General features: G+C 34.5%; 1 protein-coding gene across 6 annotated transcripts in view; it reads left to right on the top strand.

The window, feature by feature from the left end:
- Positions 1–24,883, top strand: part of DIAPH2 (diaphanous related formin 2) — a 974,644-nt gene that overhangs the window by 213,037 nt on the left and 736,724 nt on the right. For all 6 annotated transcript variants that reach the window (XM_049644714.1, XM_049644715.1, XM_049644712.1 and 3 more), the window contains 2 exons: positions 17,447–17,521; positions 17,602–17,671. In XM_049644714.1, the coding sequence (XP_049500671.1) occupies positions 17,447–17,521; positions 17,602–17,671 (145 nt within the window). The remainder of the gene's footprint in view (positions 1–17,446; positions 17,522–17,601; positions 17,672–24,883) is intronic.

Here is a 24,883-nt window from a genome sequence, read left to right on the forward strand (position 1 = left end):
ATGAGATACTTTGCAAATTCTAGTCTTTATAAACATGAGAAATTCTGAACCACTCTTGAAAGTTTGCCTGCCCTGAGAAAAATCACACTGGAGGAGAGGCAATGAGACACATATTTCTTCCTTAGAATCTCAGTTTGGAAAGATATTGTCTAGGAGATATATGTGTGCGTATATATATCTGTGTGTGTGATGTATATAACTTATACAATTGCAGTAACCCTGACTGAGATCAGAGTCTGATTTGTTTTATGAGTTTGTTTGTAGGTTACTCTCCAAATTGACTTGGTTCAACTGACCATTGGATAGGTAGCCACTTTTCCCTCACTCTAGCAATATTCCTCAAGAACCAGGAAAACAACTAATAAAAAAAGCCAATTTTTGGCTGTCTTTGTGCCTGGGAACTGATATATTGTGATATGTACACCTGAATTTAAAGGGAAGACAAACTTCTTTCCCTCTTCCATGCTCTGGGGATAAATGTCCACTATGTTGCGTGGGGTTCTTTTTAGCTTTGTTAATTACCCTGCTGCCTCCCTTATTCTTGTGAGTGAAATGTGCTTTATTAGGATTCTATTGCAGGTAAGAGACTACAATGGAATAATAGTAAGTAGGTCAACCTATAATGTAAGTGGAAATTAACAAACATATTTAGGCAGAAAACAATTGCTGGATTATCTTATACACGCATATTTGGGTAGCAGGTTTTTAAAATCCAGTTTAAGCCTTCCACCAGGCATGCATACTTCCTTTTTAATTTTGTTTAGAAGGTGAATTACTTGATTAGTGCTCCTCTTCCTCTCCAGTCCTGCCTTGTATGTGTGCCAAACTTTTGAGGATAAGATACCAATTCTGGGGAAATACTATCTACTATTTTGGGCAAAGGCGTTTAATCTTGAGGAACCTGAAGAACATAATTGACAATTATGATCCACTTAGGGTTTTTGGCTGTGGCTCTTAGGCATATGAAATATATGCATTTATATTGAAATTTATTCTAAATTAACTGGATAAAGTTGAAAATGTTTTCAAGACAAAGATAATATTACTGTTGTCATAAATATCAGTAATCATTTCATTACTTTACCTACTAAATTTAAATTTATATTTTGAGTATAACCTGACAAATAGAAATTCTTGTATTTTTCAATTTTCATTTTATTTTTATAATGATGAATCAAACAACGTAACCACCTCAAGACAGTATAGTACTGACACAAAAATATACTATGAAATCTTTCATCCAAAAGTATAAAGGAGAATATAAAAGCACCTATGTACTCATCACCAGTTTCAGAAACAAAGCTTTATTTTCTTATAGTTGTGGAGAAGTTACCCATGTAATCCAGGGCAGGCACATAGACCAATAGAATAGAATAGAAAGCCCAGAAATGAACCCACAACTATCAACTAGTCTTCGACAAGTCAGAAAGAATATCCAATGGAAAAAGGACAGTCTCTTCAACAAATGGTGTTGGGGAAAGTAGACAGCAACATGCAAAAGAATGAAACTGGACCACTTTCTTACACAATACACAATAGTAAATTCAAAATGGATTAAACCTAAGTGTGAGGCAGGAAACCATTGAAATCCTAGGGGAGAACACAGGCAGTAACCTCTTTGATATTGGCTGTAGCAAGTTCTTACTAGGTATATCTCCTGCAGCATCTTTAAAAACAATTAAAAATAATAAGAAACTTATAAAATTAGCATTTATTATCTTCTATGACATGTTCTAAGATTTTGAAATATACACATACAATTAGGTTATCTTTATTAGTAGTATCAGTAATGTTTGCATTTTATTTTTTTTAATTTTTTTTTTAATGTTTATTTATTTTTGAGACAGAGAGAGACAGAGCATGAACGGGGGAGGGTCAGAGAGAGAGGGAGACACAGAATCTGAAACAGGCTCCAGGCTCTGAACTGTCAGCACAGAGCCCGACGCGGGGCTCGAACTCACGGACCGCGAGATCATGACCTGAGCCGAAGTCGGATGCTTAACCGACTGAGCCACCCAGGCGCCCCTTGTTTGCATTTTATAGATGAGGAACTTGAGGCTAAGAAATGTTATTTGCTCCATTTCAGTGTTACATGGCTAGTGTCAGAGCTAAGACAACAACCCAGGTATTGTGACTCCAGAACCTGGGCTCTTAACCACATCTTTGTACTACCTTACAGTAAGGAAAGTCTTTTAAAATATCTTCCTTTCACTCTTGTCACATACTAAATATTTTTACTTTGTTTTATTAAAATTTGCCTGACCTGAAAAAAAATGTACTCTGAAATCTTTCACCCAAAAGTATAAAGGAGAATATAAAATAACCTATGTACTCATCACCAGTTTAAGAAATAAAGCTTTTATTATAGTTGTGGAGAGGTTACCCATATAACTCAGATTAATTTTTAATGACACTATAGCATCCTTTGAGCCTATATTTCTCTGATTAAAAAATCACCTGAGGTGTGTGGATGGCTCAGTCAGTTAAGTGTATGACTCTTGATTTCAGCTCAGATTATGATCTCAGTGTTTGTGAGTTTGAGCCCCATGTCAGGCTCCACTTGGGATCCTTCTCCCCCTCTCTGCCTCTCTCTCTCTCAAAATAAACTTAAAAAAATCATCTGAAAGTTTACATGTTCTGTAACCAAATGCATTTATTTCTTGTGTAATATCTTTTTAAAAAAGATATTAGTGTTTATTTTGGAGAGAGAGACACACACACACAGAGTATGAGTGGGGGAGGGCAGAGAGAGAGAGGGAGACACAGAATCTGAAGTAGGCTCCAGGCTCTGAGCTGTCAGCACAGAGCCCAACATGGGGCTCAAACTCACCGATTGTGAGATCATGACCTGAGCTGAAGTCGGATGCTTAACTGACTCAGCCACCCAGGCACCCCTGTTGTGTAATATCTTAAGAATATATATCCTTGCATTGAAAAAATTATCATTTTCTGATGACCACGTGGCTCTGTGTAGTGAAATTTGGGACTTCTTTACCGTATACCTCTAGTAATTCACATGCCATCTCTATGATATTTATTCCAGTTTACTATTACATGATAAATTAAGAAAATTTTATTTCACTCTTAAGAGTTCATTTTCCTTGGTAATTCCTTAAATTGGAATAGTTCAGTGACTAGCACTTACTATCATGTGGTTTGCTTTTACATATCAGATGGATATCTTATAAATAAATAACAAAAATAAAATTTCCCTTGTTTCTATGGCACTTGTCCATATGGAGCTTACATTCTAGTAGGAGAAATGTGGCAATTAAAAAAAAATGTGTGTATACACACATACACACACACAGAAAATGTCAGGTTGTGATCTGTGCTGGGGAGTGGATGGTGTTATTTTATATCAGGTAGTGAAAAGTGAAAGCCTCTCTGACTTCAGTGACATTGCTTGCAGATGTCTAAAGGAGTGAGCTATGTAGTCTGTTGGAGGAGGAACCTTATTAGAAAACAGGAAATAGCAAGAACACATGCTTGGTTGGGAAGGTCAAAGAAGCCAGTGTCACTAGAGGCAGATAATGAAGAGTCTTGTGATCCATTTAGAGGAATTTGGCTTTTACCCTGAGTGAGCTGGGGAGATGTTAGAGGGTTTTGAGGAAAGTAATAGTATGACCTGACTTTCCTTTTTTAAAGGATAACTTGGGAGGTAGCAGGGAGACCATGTTACATGTTGCAGTAAGGGAGCTAACAATCTCACAGAAATTCTAGGGGCAGCAGTATAGCTGTACCTCCTGGAGGCTGATATGGAAGGTTACTTGACCTTCCATGGTAGTCCTAGAACCTAGTTATTTTTATCATGAGTTTCTTCAATTAAGCAGCAGAAATTCATGATGCATTAACTTGATTTGTTCTGTTAACATGGGCTTTCCATGAGTGTGTGTCTTTTCCTGATATTAACTGCCTGGCCATCTCTGTATTACTAAGTTCAAATTATTAATGGGGTGACTCTGGTCCCCTTTGTTTCTGCTTGGGCAAAGCTTTTCATGTCAGGTCACCTTAGTCTGCAGGCCAAACCACAGTATGGTCAGGCCACCCTTTCTTATCACATCAGTTTTGCCTGTAGTAAGGGAGAGGTAGGCAGGTTGGTATCAGCCATAAATTGCTTAACCAAGGACCATCATCTCAGAAGGTGAACTGTGGGCAGTGCTCCCTGAAGAAGGGGATATGAGTTTGTCACGCACCAGCTATTATACGAACTTTAGTAAGGTGACAAGGAAAGTTATTGTGTGGCGATCTGCAGGTCAGGATTATGTTTTAATTATCCTGTATATTCAGCATTTAGCATTATTCCTTATGGCATTACAAGTTGAGTAAATGAGGAAAAGTAACATAGTGCTACCGGGAAGTGCCTCTGGTGTGCCTGTGTATATGTGTGGGTTTTGGAGAGAAGTGAAGGAAATAAAGAGCGCCATTATCCTTACTTTTCCTTTGAGTGTCCTGAGAATTCTTACCAAAGTCTAGTGAGCCACCTATAAGCAGCAGTCTCTCCTTAGACTTGTATCTACCATTTGACTCTGGTCCAAAAATCTCTCTTTTTCCTGATAAGGGGATGCTCTCCTCAACCTGTCCCTCAAAGAACCCCAGAAGTGATGGTGGTGGGCTATGTGTCTATATCACATGGTTAAATATGTTATGGGAGTGCAGTGTAGTATTTTCCCTTCTTGGGAACTCGCAGTGAACATTGTCATTGTTTTTAGAAAAGCTTTTTAAAGTCCTCCAGGAAAGAAACTTATTTAATTTTATTAACCCAGAGTTTCCAGATATTTTTTCATAAAAAGTCTCCTGTTATTCCTTCAAAATGCCTGTAACCATTACATAGTATAAACCATATCTTCTATTTCCACCAGACTTAAACCCACCAGCAGACATAAGATTTTATCTAATCACCCCTACTTTAGAATCTCTCTCACAGAAACCAACAAGTAAACAACTAATTTAGTCTTCCTACTGGACAGAAACAAGTAAGCAAAGAAAAACAATTAAATGACAATAAAAAATCAGAAAAGGAGGAAACGAAATATAAGAATAAACCCAAGAATGAGAATAATTTGTATGACATAATTACACCCAAACAAAGAAAAATAGTCTATAGATGGATAAATCACCTTGAATGCATAGTGTCTTATATAACTTATAATAGTAAAAGAAACCTTGAAGTTAACAGGAATTATTTAATACTATTATTTTAGTTTCTTAGGGCATCCATAACAATTACCAAAAACCAGGTAATTTTAAAACAACAGAAGTTTATTCTGTCGAAGTCAGGTGGTCAGAAGTCTGATAATACCAAGGTGTTGGCAGGGAGGTCCCTCCTAAGGCTCTAGGGGAAGATCTTTTCCTTGCTGCTTCCAGCTTCTGGCATTCCTTGTTTTTTGGCAGCATAATCCCAATCTCTGCCTCTGTAGTTACGTGGCTTTGTCCATGTCTCTGGGTGTCTTTTCTGTGTCTCTTATAGGGACACTCTAGCTGGATTTAGGGCCTGCTCTAACTACTACCACGTTATCTCCATCCTTACCTTAATTATATCTACAAAGACCCTATATCCAAATAAGGTCATATTCTGAGGTTCTGGATGGACTCTATTCCAAAATTCTATTCTAAAATTATGCAAAGGAAAATTATCCATAAAAGCATTGAAATAACAAAGTTAGCTAAATTCTGTCTAGGTAAAAACCTTAGCTAGTTTAGAAGATCTGAAAAAGTAGAACTATGTACTACTTATAGAAATCTCCTTAATGAAGTTAAATTCATTGGCCTTGTTCCCTTTATAATTTTTTTAAAAAATGTTTATTTATTTTTGAGAGAGAGACAGAACTTGAGCATGGGAGGGGCAAAGAAGGAGGGAGACACAAAATCCAAAGCAGGCTCCAGGATCTGAGCTTTCAGCACAGAGCCTAACGTGGGACTCAAACTCATGAACCATGAGATCATGGCCTGAGCCGAAATCAAAGGCTTAACCTACTGAGCCACCCAGGCACCCTGCCTTGTTCCCTTTATAAATAATTTTTTTCTGTAGTACTCAATTTTGAGAGTGTGTTGATAGACTCACACTAGAATGCCAATCATGGTATCTAGATTTCTAGTCCTTGATCTCTCACTCTCTGTGACTTTAGTGCAATTAGTAACCTCTTTTGGCCTCAGGTTTTCCATGTATTAATGATTTTGGAGACTTCTAACTCTACACTTCTGTGTTCTGTGTTCTCTTTTGCTTAGTTGTAATCCTATTATCTTTGTTATTGGAACTAGATTAATGTTTATAATTGATTTTGAAGAAAAAAAATGGTTGTCCATAAGACAGAAAGATTTCTTAGCATTTCATTATTTTCTCGCATTTATAAGTATTATGTTTAACTCCAGACAGGTATTTATAATTTCTTTTAAAATATTGAAGAAAGAAGTTTCTAAATCTGTTACATACCTATCTTTCAAACCTGATGTTTGTTAGAATCTTGGCATTTATTCTTTTATGGATGATTTCTTTCCTTATCACAGTTTTAACTGGTTTCTTTTTGTTCACCCCAGCCCCTAGTAAAGCACATATATAAACACACACACTAGTAGCTTTACAAACATTCTCAAATTATAGTCATTTCAAAATATTAAATGGAGTCACAGATGTCAAATTCATGTTATTTAATCATTCAGATGATAAAGACTCTAAGAAAATAATTTCCTTGTATTATTTTCTGCTAAAGGCAAATATTTAAAAAATTACCTTTTATAAACCATCATTAACTGGACATATCCCAAATCACTCCCTTACTATGCACTCCTTCAACATTTATTTTTTTATTGTATACATTTACCTGCACGTGCTTATGCTCTGTAACACTTACATGCATGTATGTCTGCTTTTCTCATTTCGATTTTAGAGTCCTTTGAGGAAGGGGCCTCTTGCCCTTTTATTTTTTTCATGATGGTGGTACAGTGTAATTTATATACAATGACGTGTGATTTGATGTGGATATTGACCTGTCATCAATAACAGCCTCTGCTTCTTCAGCATTGAGAATGAATTTTCATTAATCTGGCACTATTTTGTGACCATGCATTTTTAGGTATAATTACAGAAAAGGAGTGAAGCTAATTTCCTCCACACAGGAATGAAACCTATTGGTTTGATGTGAACCATATTCATAAGCTACACACAATACAGTGTGCTTTACACATGGTCTTTTTATGGTTGCCTAGTGAATTAATAAAATTGAATGTTTACATGTCTATTTCACACCCTATGAACCCTGGTCTGCCATCACAAATTATATTAGGTTTTGCATATACCACAGTCTGTGTGTTTTAGAATGAGAAATCTGTTATTACAGGTTTTTAAAAAAATTTTATTGTTTATTTTTGAGAGAGAGAGAGAGAGAGAGAGAGAGAGACAGACAAAGCTCGATTGGGGGAGGGGCAGAGAGAAACGGGGAGACACAGAGTCCGAAGCAGGCTCCAGGCTCTGAACTGTCAGCACAGGGCCTGATGCGGAGCTCGAACTCACCAACTGTGAGATCATGACCTGAGCTGAAGTCGGATGCTTAACCAACTGAGCCACTCAGGCACCCCTGTTATTACAGGTTTTTGATCCTAATCCTTTGAAAAGGTTTATGAAAGGAAAGAGTGCCTGCTGAGAAATGAACAGTGAGTTTGAACAATTTTATTCCCACCCAACTCATTACAGAATGTACAGGTATTTGGCAGTACATTTTATGAAGGTCCAAAGGAATGCATAATAATAAATCATTGTCGCTGAGTTTTTTTAACACATGACAAAATAGCAAATACTGGTTTGAAGAATAGTGTCAGAGAATTTTGATTGTGCAGAATTATTTTCAGAGTTGTTGCTGAAATTACCTTACAGCCTGAGGGGTATTTTACCCCACTAGGAAACTGTTTTTTCTGTTTTGCTTATAATCTTAGTTACTGCCCAACTGGTGGCATAGTGTTTATATTCACTTGCTGTGATGATAGGTTCCTCAGCCAGTGTTTTCAAGCATGTGAAAACAGGTAAAATATCTTTTAGAGTTTATTTAATGTGCAGTTATTTGCATTACCTTTGGACCATTTGTTTTTACTTGTTATTTTATAACTTCCCTTTAGATTTAAACATATTTTTCAAACATACTAACAAAAATACTTATTCATATAATCATCATAATGAAAATAGCTGACTCTTGACAACAATGCAAATTAGGAATAGAAAGCACTTTCTGAATTATGGGTGTTAATAATTATTTAAACAGCCTGTATTAAACAAATGTATTGAAAGAGAGTGGGGGAGGGGCAGAAAGAGAGATTGGGAGAGAGAGAATCTCAAGCAGGTGCCTCACTGCCAGTGAAGAGCCTGAGGCAGGGCTTGAACTCAACCAACTGTGAAATGATGACCTGAGCTAAAATCAGGAGTTGGACTCTCAAACAACTGAGCCACCCAGGTACCCTTAAACAGCTTGTATGTATTTAAAGTTATTAAAAGCTTGACAAAACAGCCAACACTTAGAAATTTATTGTGAATGTAGGTACAGAATAATACTCTTGGAATATTTTGCATTGGAGTGGAATAATGAGGATAATTTTTTATGATGCTGAAATGTGAACAGGGCTTACAATTCTGAACACATATAATAAGCCAGTATATGAGTAATATTACTAAACAGGGTTGTTTAATATAGCTAATTTTAAGATTGTTCACTTTAACTTTCAAATGCATAAGTCACTTTTGGAAGACCCTAGTACATTTTACATAGAATAGAAAACAGTAAATTCAGTAAAATTATGTCCATATTTATACTTTCTTTTAAAATCTTGGTCAGCAATTTGAATTAACAGCAACAATATCCAAGCTCATTTAGCTAAGTTGGTACCATAAACATTAAGTGACATTGGATTTTTAATTATATAATATTAGCTTCAAAACACAATTTTAATGTAAGGTGGATTCAATCTTATATATATATCATAATAGATGCAAAGTAGTTCTAAAAATAAAAATATATTTTTAAAACCAAAAACATAACAGTAAATACTGACTCAAGTTTATGAATATTGTTTTCATAGGAGAAAATACTATAGCATGAAGGTGGAAAAAATGAGGGCTCTTCTTGGCATTCATTTCATATGAATTTTATACGACACGTGAATGTCCACTGAGGCAATGCATTTTTCTTATTTAAATTATGTGTTATAATTACAAAATCAATGTGTACATATAATAATTATCTAAAATAATTAGAAATTATTACTGGACATGTGGTTATAAAAGTTTATAATATCTAGCAGCAGAGTCTAGGCACACTAATTAAATGGATTCCTTAATAGAAACTTAACTTCTTCCTGTTTTAAAACATTTTATATGCACTTTGTATTTCCTATATATTCAAAATAGTCTTGGGAAGAAAATTCTTATAAATATTTGTCATTTGAAATATTATTTTGATTTATACAAATTAATTTAACTAAAGGTCTTGGACACATACTAGAGTTTTATATACATCTCTTATTACGGGACTATTACTAAAGCAATTGAACTTACCATTGAAAGGTGCAAGTATCTCACTACCATTAAGATGAAGGTAAAAATAAAAGAAACAAGTAAACAAGGAGGGAAGGTGATATTTTTCAAAAATCCAAGGACATTACCAGGTAATAATGTGACTATAAAGTAGTTCCAATTTTCCTTGTAGCTAAGGAGGGAAAAAACTATTGAGAGACATAGCTGTTATCTTTTGAATGATAGTGCATCTGTTTTTTTTTTTTTTCAGGAAAAAAAATTCTTTCTAATTCTGAACTCAAAATTTTATTTTGTGTTTCTTTAAATGAGGGATATTGAACAACACAGTAGAGTGAGTCTTTGATGGTCTTCTATAAAGTACAGAGGATTTCTATGAATGTGCACTTCCTACTTTTGGGTCTTGAGTTAAAAAAAAAAATCAAGATGTTTCTTCAAAGACCCACAATAATAATACTGGTATGCAGCTTCCCAGTAATCCAATCTGCTACCAAGATGTAGTTGAGAAATATCCCTGAGGCTCTCCCCCAGGAATATCTATCATCTCAGCTAGATTTTTTATAGGAGCCAGGTAGCTCAGAATTCACAATTAAGATGCCACTTAGCACGTGGAGTGCAGGTATTTTGTGTGGTTGGTTGAATGAAGATTTGTGTGCTCTAGATAGCAGTGTTTACTCTATGATCCCAGCTATTCAACTGGTATTAAATAATTAAGGTGTAATTTGGGGAGATTTCCCACCTGGTCAGCAAAGCTATAGGTGTATAGCCTCTCACATCAGGCAGTTTAAACTGAAAATCTTCTCTTGAGATGGAATGCATGAAGGCAGATTACAGAAGGCAGTATAATGTTATAATGTACTTTGAAAAACTTAACAGCTTCAAGTGAGTAAGCTTAGTGGTCTGCCCTATGAATATGAAACTTAAGACTTTATATACCAAGAACCAGCCTGTATATATTTGATAGGTCTGTTCTGTGGCATGTGCTACTGAGAATATGAAGATTGAGTCCAATTCTATTTTGGAGGACACTACCTGAGTACTGAGGACTGCTTTAGGCTTTTTATGGGGCAAGGTACAATACCACCCTTGATATGAGCTTCAAAGAGAGGTTACTATAGATCATTTCTTAAATTGGTCCAGTCAACATTCATTCATCAAAAAGTATTGAAGCCTTGGTATTAAGTTGGAGTTTTTCATGGAGTTTTTAAAAATTGAGTTATTGTAAATTTCCATGTATAGAATTAGCATTTTCCAAAGAGTAAGGATACCCTGAAATGGATCCAGTACTAAAATTTAGTAAGCGTTAATGAATTTTTGTTTGATATAGAAAATGCCTAAGAATTTTGTATTGTCGAAGTCAGCATTATGAGCATCAGTGAAAATGACAAAACCTTTACAATGTTAGTGAAATAGAACATTGACCTCGGGGTGTTCTCTGACCTTATGGCATACTTTGTATGAAAAAAACAAAAGCAAAAACAAAAACAACAACAACAAAAAAAAGAGAACAAAAAAATCCCACAACTTCTCTGTCAGTTTATTAGCTCATCATTACTTTCCCCTATGAATAGAATGCAGGATATGTATTGCTAGAGTTGGTTTTATGTGTGCTTTTTATTAATTTTGGTTTCTGCTATTTTTTGAATTGTTTATAAGTTATAATAATGGTTTTACATATTGAAATCATGTTTCAAAATTTGGTGTTAATAGTTCGGGGCACTTGGTTGGCTCAGTTGGTTGAAGGTCCAACTCTTGTTTTGGCTCAGGTCAGGATCCCAGGGTCATGGGGTCTAGCTCTGTGTCAGGCTCTGCACTGAGCATGGAGCCTACTTAAGATTTTCTGTCTCCCTTTGTCCTTATGCCCCACTCACACTTGCTCTCTCAAATTAAAAAAAAATTGCTGGTAACAATAGTTTGATGCAAACATTTACCTTAATGCATTTCTCAACTCTTTCAAATGATCTGGAAAATTGGAGTAATGAAAGTTAAGAACAGACAGCTACATAGGAGTTAATTTTAATTGGCAAGAACAAATTATATATGCATATTGATTTTTCAAATGTGGTTGGGGATTTCTGAACAATATTGATATGAGGGATCTAGTTAAATATGAATTATCAAATAGTACTATGGAGATATAAGCACTATTCTGGACATATACTGTGGAGCTATATATAAGCATAATGCTAAACTTTTATAAATATATAAATTTATATATTTATATAAATATATAAACTTATATAAATATATCCCAGATATATTAAGATATTTAACCATGGTTAATGAGGGCATGTATGTGAACAGATGCACACATAATTTCCATAGTATCTTTTTCTGTTTTAGAGGAAAGGAATTTTAAATTATTATGTAAAAGTAAGAAAATACTAGAGTGGTTACCATTAAAGATCACATTATGAGACAATATTTGAATTTGGTTAGTTTTTTTTTTGACATCCACAATGAGGACCCAAAGAAATGGTTGTTTTTAGTGTGGTTTCAGTTATCTTGTGCAAGAAAAAAATATTCATGCACATTAAATTTCTTTGATCTTTTTCTACATAGCTATCACACTCTATAATGAGTCTCTAATTCTGTGGTTTGGGAACTGCAGCTGATTGGTGAGAAGGACTGTAATATTTCTGTTGTTCCGTCATCAAATAGTAATTACCCTTCCACTCTCCTTATCCCTGTTACCATGAAAGAAAATTCATTTAACCTTTCTGTCGCCCACCATACTCAGACAGTATAACATGCAAACTGGAGAATGCACCAAAAAGGAAATGTACAGGTGGTATGTGCTAATGTCTATTATCTTCCTTGCATTCAAAGAACTTCTTGCTAGATTCACAACAGGTAAACTTGATGTCAACTCTGTTTAATTTTCAAGGTTTAAAGATTAGGAATGTGATTTCCTGGTGTAAGTTCATTTTAACAAAATTCCACTAAACTAAAATAAATTGGATGTCCTATGGAGTGCATGATAGAATTTTAACTGTATTACTTAGCTTAGGGAAAATAAACCAATACATTTTCCTTGTGGAAGTTAACATTTTATTATAAGTTTGGTGATATTACTAAGAAGGTGATTTTAGTAAGTGTCCTAACATAATTATATTCACAATTTCAATCATATGAAGAGAATTGAAAATATTACTAGCTTTCACTTGAATATTTGCAATGTTATTTCCTCTTGAGTCTCTTTGATTGAAAACTCAATTTTAATTTTCATTTACATTTCTTTTGCAAATTTTGATTTCATTCTTACTGTGGGATACGAAGATCTCTTATGTTTCTAACAGTAATTTTTAAAGGGGGATGGGGAGGAAAATATTCTTTGTTATATAACCTCTTGGTCATTTTAGTTTTTTTAAATGTTTATTTATTTTTGAGAGACAGAGAGAGACAGAGTGTGAGCAGGGGAAGGGCAGAGAGAGAAAGACACAGAATGTGAAGAGGCTCCAGGCTCTGAGCTGTCAGCACAGAGCCCGACATAGTGCTTGAACTCACAGACCGCAAGATCATGACCTGAGCTGAAGTCGGATGCTCAACCAATTGAGCCACCCAGGCGCCCCCTCTTGGTCATTTTAACAGATTTGGACTTAAGCCGTTTTACTATCTCCAAAGTAATTTTGAGATTTTACGATATTGATTTTAATGAATAAACAACTTTTTATCCTTTGAGAAAATTTTTATTTTCCCTCAGGAGATTTTTATATGTAACTCAGACATGTACAGTTTTTTGTAAATATGTAAGAAGTTTGTTTTTATATAATTTAAGCAATTAGAAAGAGTGAACGTTTCATCTTTTGTGAGAAACTCTTAAGAAATGTGTGAGTACTATGAAACAGCAGGATGTTTCTAGTGAGACCTGATAGGGAGAATAAATGCAGTCAGATAAAAAACACTTTTAAGTGAATAACAGAGTATATAGAGAAAGATGGAATGTCTTTTTTTGGTGTTTTCTAAGGAAATTGTGATCTAGCTCAACACTATACATAAAGGTTGATATATTCAACCTTTCTATGAATCAGGTGAAATAAACAGTCAGTGAATGATATGCTTCAAAGTTATATGCACAAATGTGTGGAAATGGCAGTATTATATCTAATAGATGCTTTAAATTGGGCAGAGATTGTTCATGCACTAATCTGCCATGTTGAATATTTCCAAGGATATTCAAATGCTCAAGTCTATTTTATTTACTTTCCTGTAGACAAACCTGAGTGGATAGATATGTTTTTACTGAATTAAGACCAACACAGTCATAACATCTACAAATCCACATTGGTTTTGTTTTTGCCATTTTATTTTTTAATAGATGTATATATTGATAGTAGAATTGTGTATGAAGTTGATTTAGCTGAACAGATGTCTTAAAAATGCTGAAAATGCTTTTTCATGTTTGGAGGTTAATGATTCATGTACTGAATGTATGATACTGTTTGTGTCGAGTAGTACATTGGTTTTAATCACCTAGGTTTCTGTTTCTTCCTCATAAGTGCATATAACAAGGTTTGTTTTTAATTGTATTCAAAAAATATTACATTGGAAACATTGATATTAAAATGAGATGTTTCCTGGTAGTAAAATATGCAAACACCATTTGCAGTCATTTTTAATGACTCCTCAACTCTTTGAATTAGTTGTTTCATCTCTTATAATTTTGTCAATGTTCTGAATTCCCCCAAGAAACTCTAAGCTATCATTCATTTTATGTGATGTTGCAGTGATTTGGGTTGTAGTATAATATTACACATGGGAATAGGACACCGTTAGAAATAAAATGCTTTGTACAAAACACATAACCCTCTATATTCGTCTTTAGCACTGCACAAACACTGGTAAAGGGATGACATGACTAATATTGGACTCCTGCACATGAGACCAATTCCCTTTACAGCTTAGGGGGCTCAGGATAGAATCTTCTAATTTTAGCTTTAACCCTTTTGAAATATAGGCATGAATATGGACAATCTAGTCATAAATGTACATGCAGTCACTATTTCCTATTATGTCTGTGTTGTGTAGAGTTTACTGAACTCACCCATCCACAGAATCTTTGATTTTAAGTTATTATTTGCATGAACTGTAACTAAATGTAACTAAATTCAGAGTCTGAATCTCTATATATGAAAAGTCGAAGTTTTGGGAGACTGTGAAGGGTTTTCTTTTACATGTATGTATATGTTCTATAGGTACATTTATAGAGTTTCTCTTACTTTGTTTTGACTTGGAGAGCTAGAAAGGGGGAAAACTTTGCTTTCTCTTGGAATGCTCTGGTGTTTTTGTTGAATTTTTTTTTTTTACCTTTGATCATGCTGATTAGTGTAAGTGGGACCTTTCAAAACACGGGCCTCAGATGGGGCGCCTGGGTGGCTCAATCCCTGAGCGTCCAAATTCGGTTCAGGTCATGATCTCCTGGTCTGTGAGTGCCAGCCCCTAGTGGGACTCTGTGCTGACAGCTCAGAGCCTGGAGTATGCTTTGACTTCCGTGTCTCCCTCGCTTTCTGCCCCTCCCCCGCTCATGCTCTGTCTCTCTCTCTCTCTCTCTCTCTCTCTGTCAAAAAAAAAAATAAATAAATAAATAAAAACCCAAGAAAACAAACAAAAAACAGGGACCTCAGAAGTTGTGAAGGCTTGGGATAGATTTGTTTTAAAACCTTAATCTATTTTGGGGGGCCTGGGTACCTCAGTTGGTTAAACATCAGACTTTTGATTTCGGCTCAGGTCATGATCTCACAGTTTATGAGTTTAGCCTCTCTGGAGCCTGCTTGAGATTATCTTTCTCTGCCCCTCCCCCCATTCGCTGTGTGTGTGTGTGTGTGTGTGTGTGTGTGTGTGTCTAAATAAGCATTAAAAAACCTTAATATATTTTGATATTATTTGTCAAAATTATGCATGATGTATAAATAGATTCACTCTACACTCCCTTTCCCCTTGTAATTCAATGTTATTTAATGAGAATTAGGCAGCATTAAATATAATGAGAAATAAATATATTCAAAGTTGATAGTAACAAGTTAAACATAGGAGATAATAGGAGTATCAAATATTTAAATTATGAAATCTTTTTAAAAAAATCAATCAGTAGTACAAGTGTAGTGTATGTTTAGATTCCTCTGCATATTTCATACTAATTGAAGTGCTTTTCAGTAAATGAATGATGGAATGTTATTAACTGTTTATGTTATTTAAAAGGAGTCTTTAATTTATGCCTAAAATTCATACTGTAATTTGGACTAGAAAATTTAAAGAGCAATCAGGTTTTTGGTTTTTAACATTTTCAAAAGTTCAATACAGGCTTCACTATGCTGTTTCACATATATTATTTCATTTAATAATCACAAAGACCATATGGGGTATAGGTACTATTTTCATCCCCATTTTGAGGATGAGAAAACAAGTTCAGAAAGTTTAAGTAATCATAAATAACACAACTAGAATATGGTAGAGATGGGATTGGACCCTACATCTGTCTTTTTCTAAAACTGACACGTTTAAACATGCCACCATGTGGTCTCAGAATATTCCATTGATGGATGGTGGGATATTTTCCTGATCTTTGAACGGGGGATCTTAAACTTGGGGAAAGGTTTTTAATTTTTCACTTCTTGAGCAAAGAACCAGATGCTGGACTCCCTGATGGATATAGCCAAGCCTTTTATACTTAAGTTCAGAAGATACTGCCCTATTGTGGGTTTATTCTCTTGCTCCCTAGGTAAACATCCTGGTTTCTTTTTCAGTCTTCAGATCTAATCCTGGCCTCTTGCTTACTTATAAATGAATCTTTCTGACTGATCTTTCTTTTATTTTTGTTTGGTGGTTTATTTGTTCCACCTGGTACCCTCGCAGGTAGTGGCCACAAACATCAACTTAGATGTACAGCATGTCATGACAACTCTTTGACTTAGGTGACTTAATAACATAAAATAACCAATATATTAATACCTGAAAAGACTGTAAATTATATAGCTTATCCAAAGGGGGAAAAAAAGTGTAAGCTACATTCTGGCCCTATTCTTTTCAATGAGCTGCCTTACCTAAATCTTAATTGGAAGTTTTAGTTGGGTTCTCCAGATATCTTTCCTTAACAGTATTTAGTAGATTTCTTATAAAGCTTAGGACTTTAAAAGACAATAAAAGCATGGTCTGAAAAGTACTTATAACACCTAAATGAATGAAGTAAGCTGTTAAATAAAGCAAAGCACATGTTTGTGTGTCTAGACATAGATATAATAAATAAAAACATTAAAAAATATTTAAAAATAAATCACATCCTGGCATTCATTATTCCTTTTACCAAAGTTGATTTTTCTTCATAGCTCCAAACTACTGACATTTTATTATATACTTGTTTATCTGTTTATCATGTCTCCTCCTTTTTTGATAGTAAGCTACATGAGGGTAAAGGCTTAGTTTTGTTGCCTGTTATATCTCTATCGCCCAGAACATGCCTGGTGCTTAGTAGGTACTCAATAAATATTTGTAGAATGAATGAAAAGAATAAATACAAAGGTGAAAGAGATGGAGATCAAAAAATTATGCCAGTATTTCAAGTTTGAAGGATTCAAAGAATAGCAGTGTTATTAACAGAGTATGGAAGAGTGGAAGAAGAGTTGATTTAGGGTAACAGAGATACAGGGGAAGATCAATTTGGCTTATATATGCCGACTACAGTATCTGATGCTGGTGAAACAACCAAGGCATTGCTGTGGAATAGGCAATCTAAAATGTGAAGAGAAGTCTGGCATTGAGGTAAAGGTCTCTGAATCATCTTCATAGAGTCAATACTTATAGCAATGGAAGTAGGAAAAAAAATGACAAGTGGTATAAAGACAGGATTATCAGATTTAAAAATCAAAATTTCGTTTTGGATATTTAATGTTTTAAATATATAAATTATTTATACACATTTTTTTGATCATTTTATAGCTGGGTTAACAACTTTAGCCATGAAGGTCTTGGACTCTTATTGGATGTGCTGGAAAAGCTTCTGGACAAGAAACAGTAAGAATAAACATGAAAAAAAATCACCAAAGCAGAAATTTTTGAGCACAGTGTAACCTGTTTATTTCCCCTTTATTCAGGCAAGAAAACATAGACAAGAAGAATCAGTATAAACTTATTCAGTGCCTCAAAGCATTCATGAATAATAAGGTAAGTAGTATTTATTTCTGCCTGTGACAAAAGGTGAGAACTTGCCCAACAGTATATGGAAGTATGAAACTGACAAAATAGTAGGTGCTTATTCAGTTGTCAAAGGGTCTTTATGGTGCAAATCATAATAAGCTTCATTGAAATATATTTAAAAATATACTTTGCCTCACAAAATATTTACTGGTAGTTTTTTACAATTATGGAAACATAAATCTGTTCCCAAATTATATAATATTTTTTTCTTTTATGGTTAAATGCTGTGTGTTGAATACCAGTTTTTACAGAATTTTTATTCCATTGAAAAGGAAAATCCAAAAGTATGGTTTGACTTGTGTGCTAAGAACCAGCAAAAAAGAACTTGTTTGCAATGGTGAAGATTTCTCTTCTTTGTTCAATTAATGTCAATGAGTTAATATACATAGAAGACATTTTAGGAAGATAGGAAGGTTTTTTTGTATATATATAGCAGTTGCAATATGAGGGACTTTACAAATTCTAGACAAGGGTTTTTTTTTTTGTAACAGTAATCTTTGTACAGGTTATGAAGTTATAGTTATTTTTTCTATAAACTTTTTTGTTACTGTATTAGATTTGCTCTATATTCCTATAAGTAAAATACCACTAATTAATTAATTGTATAATTCTCTTTAGATGGTGTTTTTGATAATCTCAAGATATTTAATAGAAATAATTATAACAGTAACCAAAAACTGCACAAATGTGTAGCTATTACTATAATATAAATGTATAGCTATTAATAACTAATGCTATAAGATTCTTTAATCTGTAGTCTTTCTTAAACATATGGGATTATATATGATTATATATGTATATATTATGCACACATGTTAACAGGAAAGAACATCTGACATGTGTAGAAGATACTTGCTAGTTGACATAAGACTGCTGTATAGACTATACTAATTGTGCTGTTCCTGGAAGTCTCTTTCAGAAAGATTTCTATCAGCATTAATACAGAATTTCTCAACTTTTGTACCCTTACTGTTTTGCAACACATTTGTGCAGATTCTAGTCTCTTAACAAGACAGCACTAATGAACCTTGCATCTCTACAAATCAAGATGAATCTCTTTATTCAATTGAGAGAAACAAAGAAATAATAGAACAAAAACAGTACTAGAAATTGGGAGATATAGTACATGATTTACCAATAAGTTGAGTGGCATTTAAAAAATCATTTGAATTCTCTGGCTGTCAATCCCCTCATCTGTAAAATTAGTTGTAGAACCCTTAGTTTTAAATTCTTATTGACTCGCATTGTCAACTCTCACGGCTTCCCAGGATACTAAATAACTGTAATCAGGGTAGCAACTAGAGAAATTCATAGTAGTGAGATTTCCTGTAGAGTCTTTTCCCACAAGGCATTAGTTGTTATGTCAAAACATAATTACTTATTACTTAAGGAGTTTGGTAGTTTTAAAAAACATGATGGTTTGACTTAGATTATTCTAAACTAAGGTCAAGTTTTAGTTAGGACATTTTAATAACTTGCATATAAATGCTTAGGAAATGAATAAATGGTGGATCTTTTAAATTATAGGCATGTGAAACAATAGGTGTAAAGTACACATTCAAAATAAAAATATATGTATATGTTATATCCACTCCATGTGGAATAAATTGTCATAGTCAAAGCATGACACTTGCATCTGAAATGACTTAAATTTCACATTTGTTGGACCCAAGAAGTTTAGATAGCTTTCTTCAACAACTCTTTTCCCTTATACAAAACATGTAATGATAGGACCATAATAGGATAAAAGGTAACCCATTGCCTCTTAGCTTCCATTGCTGTCATATTGCTCTTAAGTTTAGAGTGATGATTTCTTTTTTCCTCACATTTTTATTTAAATTCTAGTAGGTTAACATACAGTGCAATATTAGTTTCAGGAGTAGAATTCAGTGATTCATCACTTACACCTAGTGCTCAGCACCTAGTGCTCATCATAGCAAGGGTCCTCAACATTACCCATGACTCACCTAGCTCATTGCCACCCACCTCCCTCCATCAACCCTCAGTTTATTCTCTATCTTTAAGAGTTTCTCATGGTTTGTTTTGCTCTCTCTTTTCCCCCCTCCCATATGTTGATCTGGTTTGTTTCTTAAATTCCATATGAGTGAAATCATATGGTATTTATCTTTCTCTGACTGATTTTGCTTAGCATAATGCACTCTAGCTCTATCCATGTCATTGCAAATGGTAATATTTCATTCTTTTTGATGGCTGAGTAATCTTCCATTGTATATATATAACACCTCTTCTTTATCCATTCATCAGTCGATGGACATTTAGGCTCTTTCCATAATTTGACTATTGTTGATAGTGCTGCTATAGACATTGGGGGTGCATGCCCCCCTTCAAATCAATGTTTTTGTATCCTTTGGGTAAATACCTCATATTGCAATTGCTGGATTTTAGGGTAATTCTAAGTTTAAAATTTTTGAGGAACTTCCATACTGTTTTCCAGAGTTGTTGCACCAAGTTTGCATTCCCACCAGCAGTGCAAGAGGGTTCCCCTTTCTCTGCATTCTCATCAACACCTGTTGTTTCTTGTGTTGTTAATCTTAGACATTCTAGGAGGTGTGAGGTGGTATCTCATCATGGTTTTGATTTGTATCTCCCTGATGATGAGAGATGTGGAACATCTTTTCTTCTGTCTGTTAACCATCTTGGTGTCTTCTTTGGACAAGTATCTATTCATGTCTTCTTTGGACAAGTGTCTATTCATATCTTCTGCCCATTTCTTCACAGGATTACTTGTTTTTTGGGTGTTGAGTTTGATAAGTATTTTATAGATTTTGGATACTAACGTTTTGTCATATATGTCATTTGCAAATATCTTCTCCCATTCTCTAGGCTGCCTTTTATTTACTTGTTTTGATGGTTTCCTTTACTGTATAGAAGCTTTTTATCTTGATGAAGCCCCAATAGTTTATTTTTGCTTTTGTTTCCTTTGCATCCAGAGACATATCTAGTAAGAATTTGCTCTGAGTGAGGTCAAAAAGGTTGCTGCCTGTGTTCTCCTCTAGGATTTTGGTGGTTTCCTGTCTCACATTTAGGTATTTAATCCATTTTGAATTTATTTTTGTATTTAGTATAAGAAAGTAGTGTAGTTTCATTATTCTGCATGTTGCTGTCCAGTTTTCCCAAAACTATTTGTTGAAGAGACTTTATTCCATTGGTTATTCTTTCCTTCTTTGTCAAAGATTAGTTGACCATATAGTTGTAGGTCCATTTCTGGCTTTTCTATTCTGTTCCACTGATCTATGTGTCTGTTTTTGTGTCAGTATCATACTCTCTTGATGACAATAACTTTATAATAGCTTCATATATAGCTTTCTATTTCTTTTGTCATCTTCAAGTTCTTTCATAACGTAGGTGTTTTATAGTTTTCAGAGTACAATTTTTTCTTTTTACTTCTTTGGTTAGGTTTATTCCTACGTATCTTACGGTTTTTGGTGCAGTTGTAAATGAGACTGGTTCCTTGATTTCTCTTTCTGCCTCTTCATTATTGGTGTATAGAAATGCAACAGATTTCTCTATGTTGATTTTATATCCTTCGACTATCCTGAATTTGTTTATCAGTTCTAGAAATTTTTTGATAGAGTCTTTCAGGTTTTCTACATAGAGTATCATGTGGTCTGCAGATAGTGAAATTTTGGCATCTTCCTTGCTGAACTGGATTCATTTACTTCCTTTTGTTTTCTGATTGCTGAGGCTAGGACTTACAGTACTATGTCAAATAACAATGATGAGAGTGGGCATCCCTGTCTTGTTCTGGACCTTAGAGAAAAAGCTCTCAGTAGATATTAGACACGGGTCTTTTGTATATGGCCTTTGTGATGTGAGGTATATTCACTCTATTCTGACTTTGTTGAGGTTTTTTATGAAGAATGGATGCTGTACTTTGTCAAATGCTTTATTTACATCTATTGAGAGGATCATATAGTTTGTATCCTTTCTTTTATTAATGTGTTTTATCATGTTCATTGATTTACAAATATGGAACTACCCCTGCAGCCCAGGAATAAATCCCACTTGATCATGGTGAATAATTCCTTAATATACTGTTGGATTTGAATTGCTGGTATCTTGTTGAGAATTTTTTATCTAAGTTCCTCAGGGATATTTGACCTGTAATTTTCCTTTTTAGTGGTGTTTTTCTGCTTTTGGAATCAAGGTAATGCTGGCCTCATAGAATGACCTTTGAAATTTTCCTTCCATTTCTATTTTTTGTGACAATTTAAGAATAGGCATTAACTCTTCTTTCAATATCTGGTAGAATTCCACTTTGAAGCTACCTGGCCCTGAACGTTTGTTTGTTGGGAGATTTTTGATTACTGATTCAATTTCTTTACTGGTTACTGGTCCGTTCAAATTTTCTATTTCTTTCTGTTTCAGATTTTGTGATTAAATGTATCTAGGAATTCATCCATTTCTTCCAGATTGCCCAATTTGTTGGCATATAATTTTTATAATATTCTCTTATAATTGTTTGTATTTCTGTGGTGTTTGTTGTTATATCTCCTCTTTCATTTATGATTTTATTTGGGTCCTTTGTCTTTTTTTTTGATAAGTTAGGCTAGGGGTTTATCAATTTTATTAATTTTTTCAAAGAACCAGCTCCTGGTTTCATTGATCTGTTCCACTGATTTTTTGTTGTTGTTGTTTCTATATCACTTATTTCTGCTCTAATATGTTATTTCCTTTATTTTGCTGGCTTTAGGCTTTATTTTATTTTCCTTTTCTAGCTCTTTTAGATTTAATGTTAGGTTGTATATTTGAGACCTTTCTGGCTTCTTGATATAGGCCTGTATTGCTATACTTCCCTCTTATGAGTGCTTTGCTGCATTCCAAAAGTTTTGGACCATAGTGTTTTTTTTTTTCACTCGTTTTCTCTCTCTCTCTCTTTCTCTCTCTCTCTCTCTCTCTCTCTCTCTTTATACACACACACACACACACACACACACATATATATATATATATATATATATATATAACTTCTTTAATTTCCTGGTGAACCCATTCATTCGTTAGTAGGATGTTCTTTAACTTCCATGTATTTGTGGTCTTTCCAAATTTTTCTTCTGGTTGACTTTAAGTTTTATAGTATTATGATCACAAAATATGCATGGTATGATGTCAATCTTTTTGTACTTGTTGAGGCCTGATTTATGACCCAGTGTGTGAACTATTCTGCAGAATGTTCCATGTGCACTCGATAAAAATGTGTATTCTGCTGCTCTATGATGAAATGTTCCGAATGTCTGTTAAGTCCATCTGGTCCAGTTAGTCATTCAAAGCTATTGATTCCGTGTTGATTTTCTGCTTAGTGGATCTGTCCATTGTTTGAGTGTTAAATACCCTACTATTAATGTATTATTATCAATGAGTTTCTTTGTGTTTGTTATTAATTGTTTTATACATGTGGGTGTTATGTTGGGGGCATAAATATTTACAATTGTTAGATCTTTTTATTGGATAGGCTGTTTTATCATGATATATTGCCCTTCTTTATCTCTTCTTACAGTCTTTGGTTTAAAATCTAGTTTGTCTTGTATAACTATGGATACTTTGGCTTTCTTTTGATGTCCATTAGCATGACAAATGGTTCTCCATCCCCTCACTTTTAATCTGCAGCTGTCTTTAGGTCTAAAATGTGTCTCTTGTAGTCACCAGATAGATTAATCTTGTTTTTTTTTTCTTTTTATCAATTCTGATGCCCTATGTCTTTTGCTTGCAGTAATTAAACAATTTACTTTGAGAGTGTTTATTGATAGATATGAATATAGTGCCATTGTATTACTTGTAAAGCCAGTGTTTCTGGAGATTTTCTCTGTTCCTGTCTTTGGATAGTCTTTATTGCTTTTGGTCTTTCTTTCCCACTCAAAGATTCTCCTTTAATATTTCTTACAAGGTTGGTTTAGTGATCAGATACTCCTTTAGTTTTTGTTTCTTTGGGACACTCTTTAGCCCTCCTATTCTGAATGACAGCCTTGTTGTACAAAGTATTCCTGCCTGGATATTTTTCCACTTTAGCATGTTGAATATATCATGCCACTCCCTTCTGGCCTGATAGGTTTCTGTGGAGAGAACTGTCAGGAACCTGATTTATCTTCCCTTGTGGTTTAGGGCTTTATTTTCCCTTGTCTCTTTCAGCATTCTTTTCTTATCTCTTTATTTTGAAATTTTTACTATGGTATATCTTGGTGTTGACTGGCTTTTGTTGATTTTGATGGGAATTCTCTGTGCCTCTGTGATTTGCATGTCTTTTCTCACCGAGATTAGGGAGGTTTTCAGCTATAATTTGCTCAAGTCAACCTTCTGCCTCTTTTCCCCTCTCTTCTTCTTCTGTGACTCCTATGATACCAATGTTATTACACTTAATAGTGTTGCTGTGTTCCATATGTCTACATTCGTGGTCCAATATTTTTCTTTCCCCCTTTTCAGCTTCATTATTTTCCATAATTTCATCTTCTAATCACTTATTTGTTCCTTTACTTCTTCCATCATCTGTTCAGTACATCAGTCAGTTTTGCATTTCAGTTATAGCATTTTTTATTTCAACCTTACTAGTTTTTAGGTCTTGTATCTCTTTGGTAAAGGTCTCTGATTTCTTCTATGCTTTTCTCAAGCCCAGCTAGTATCCTTATGATTGTTGTTTTAAATTCTAGTTCATTCCCATTACTTTATCAATTTTGATTAGTTCCTTGGCTGTGACCTCTTTTTCTTTCTTTTGGGATGAATTACTCTGTCTTTGCGTTTATTCTTGTCTCTGTCCTTTGTGCGTTAGGAAAGCCTGTTCCTAGTCCTATTTTTACTGGAGCTGAAGCTTTGCAGCACCCTAGGATCAGTACACCTGCTGTGTGTGTGTGTGTGTGTGTGTGTGTGTGTGTGTGTGTGGCGGGGGTGGTGGGTTGTGCTGATCTTTTGAAAGAGAGGTCTGCTGCTGCTCTGGCTGTCAGTCACACTTGCCCTATTAAAAAATGCACCTGCAGAGTGCAGGGGGACACAGATTGGTTTCAGTGTCTCAAGCCTCCACTGTGTGTGCTGTGCTGCTCTCTGAAGTTCGTTGGTGCTATTGGAGGGGTGAAGAATTGTGTGGGCCCACTGTCTTCCACTGAGAGGGGCATTTACATCCCTTACTGTTCTGACCCTCACAAAAGAGCAGACAGTCTCCCCTCTTGTGTC

This window comes from Panthera uncia, chromosome X (assembly GCF_023721935.1).
Source record: "Panthera uncia isolate 11264 chromosome X, Puncia_PCG_1.0, whole genome shotgun sequence".
Taxonomy (NCBI): Eukaryota; Metazoa; Chordata; class Mammalia; order Carnivora; family Felidae; genus Panthera; species Panthera uncia.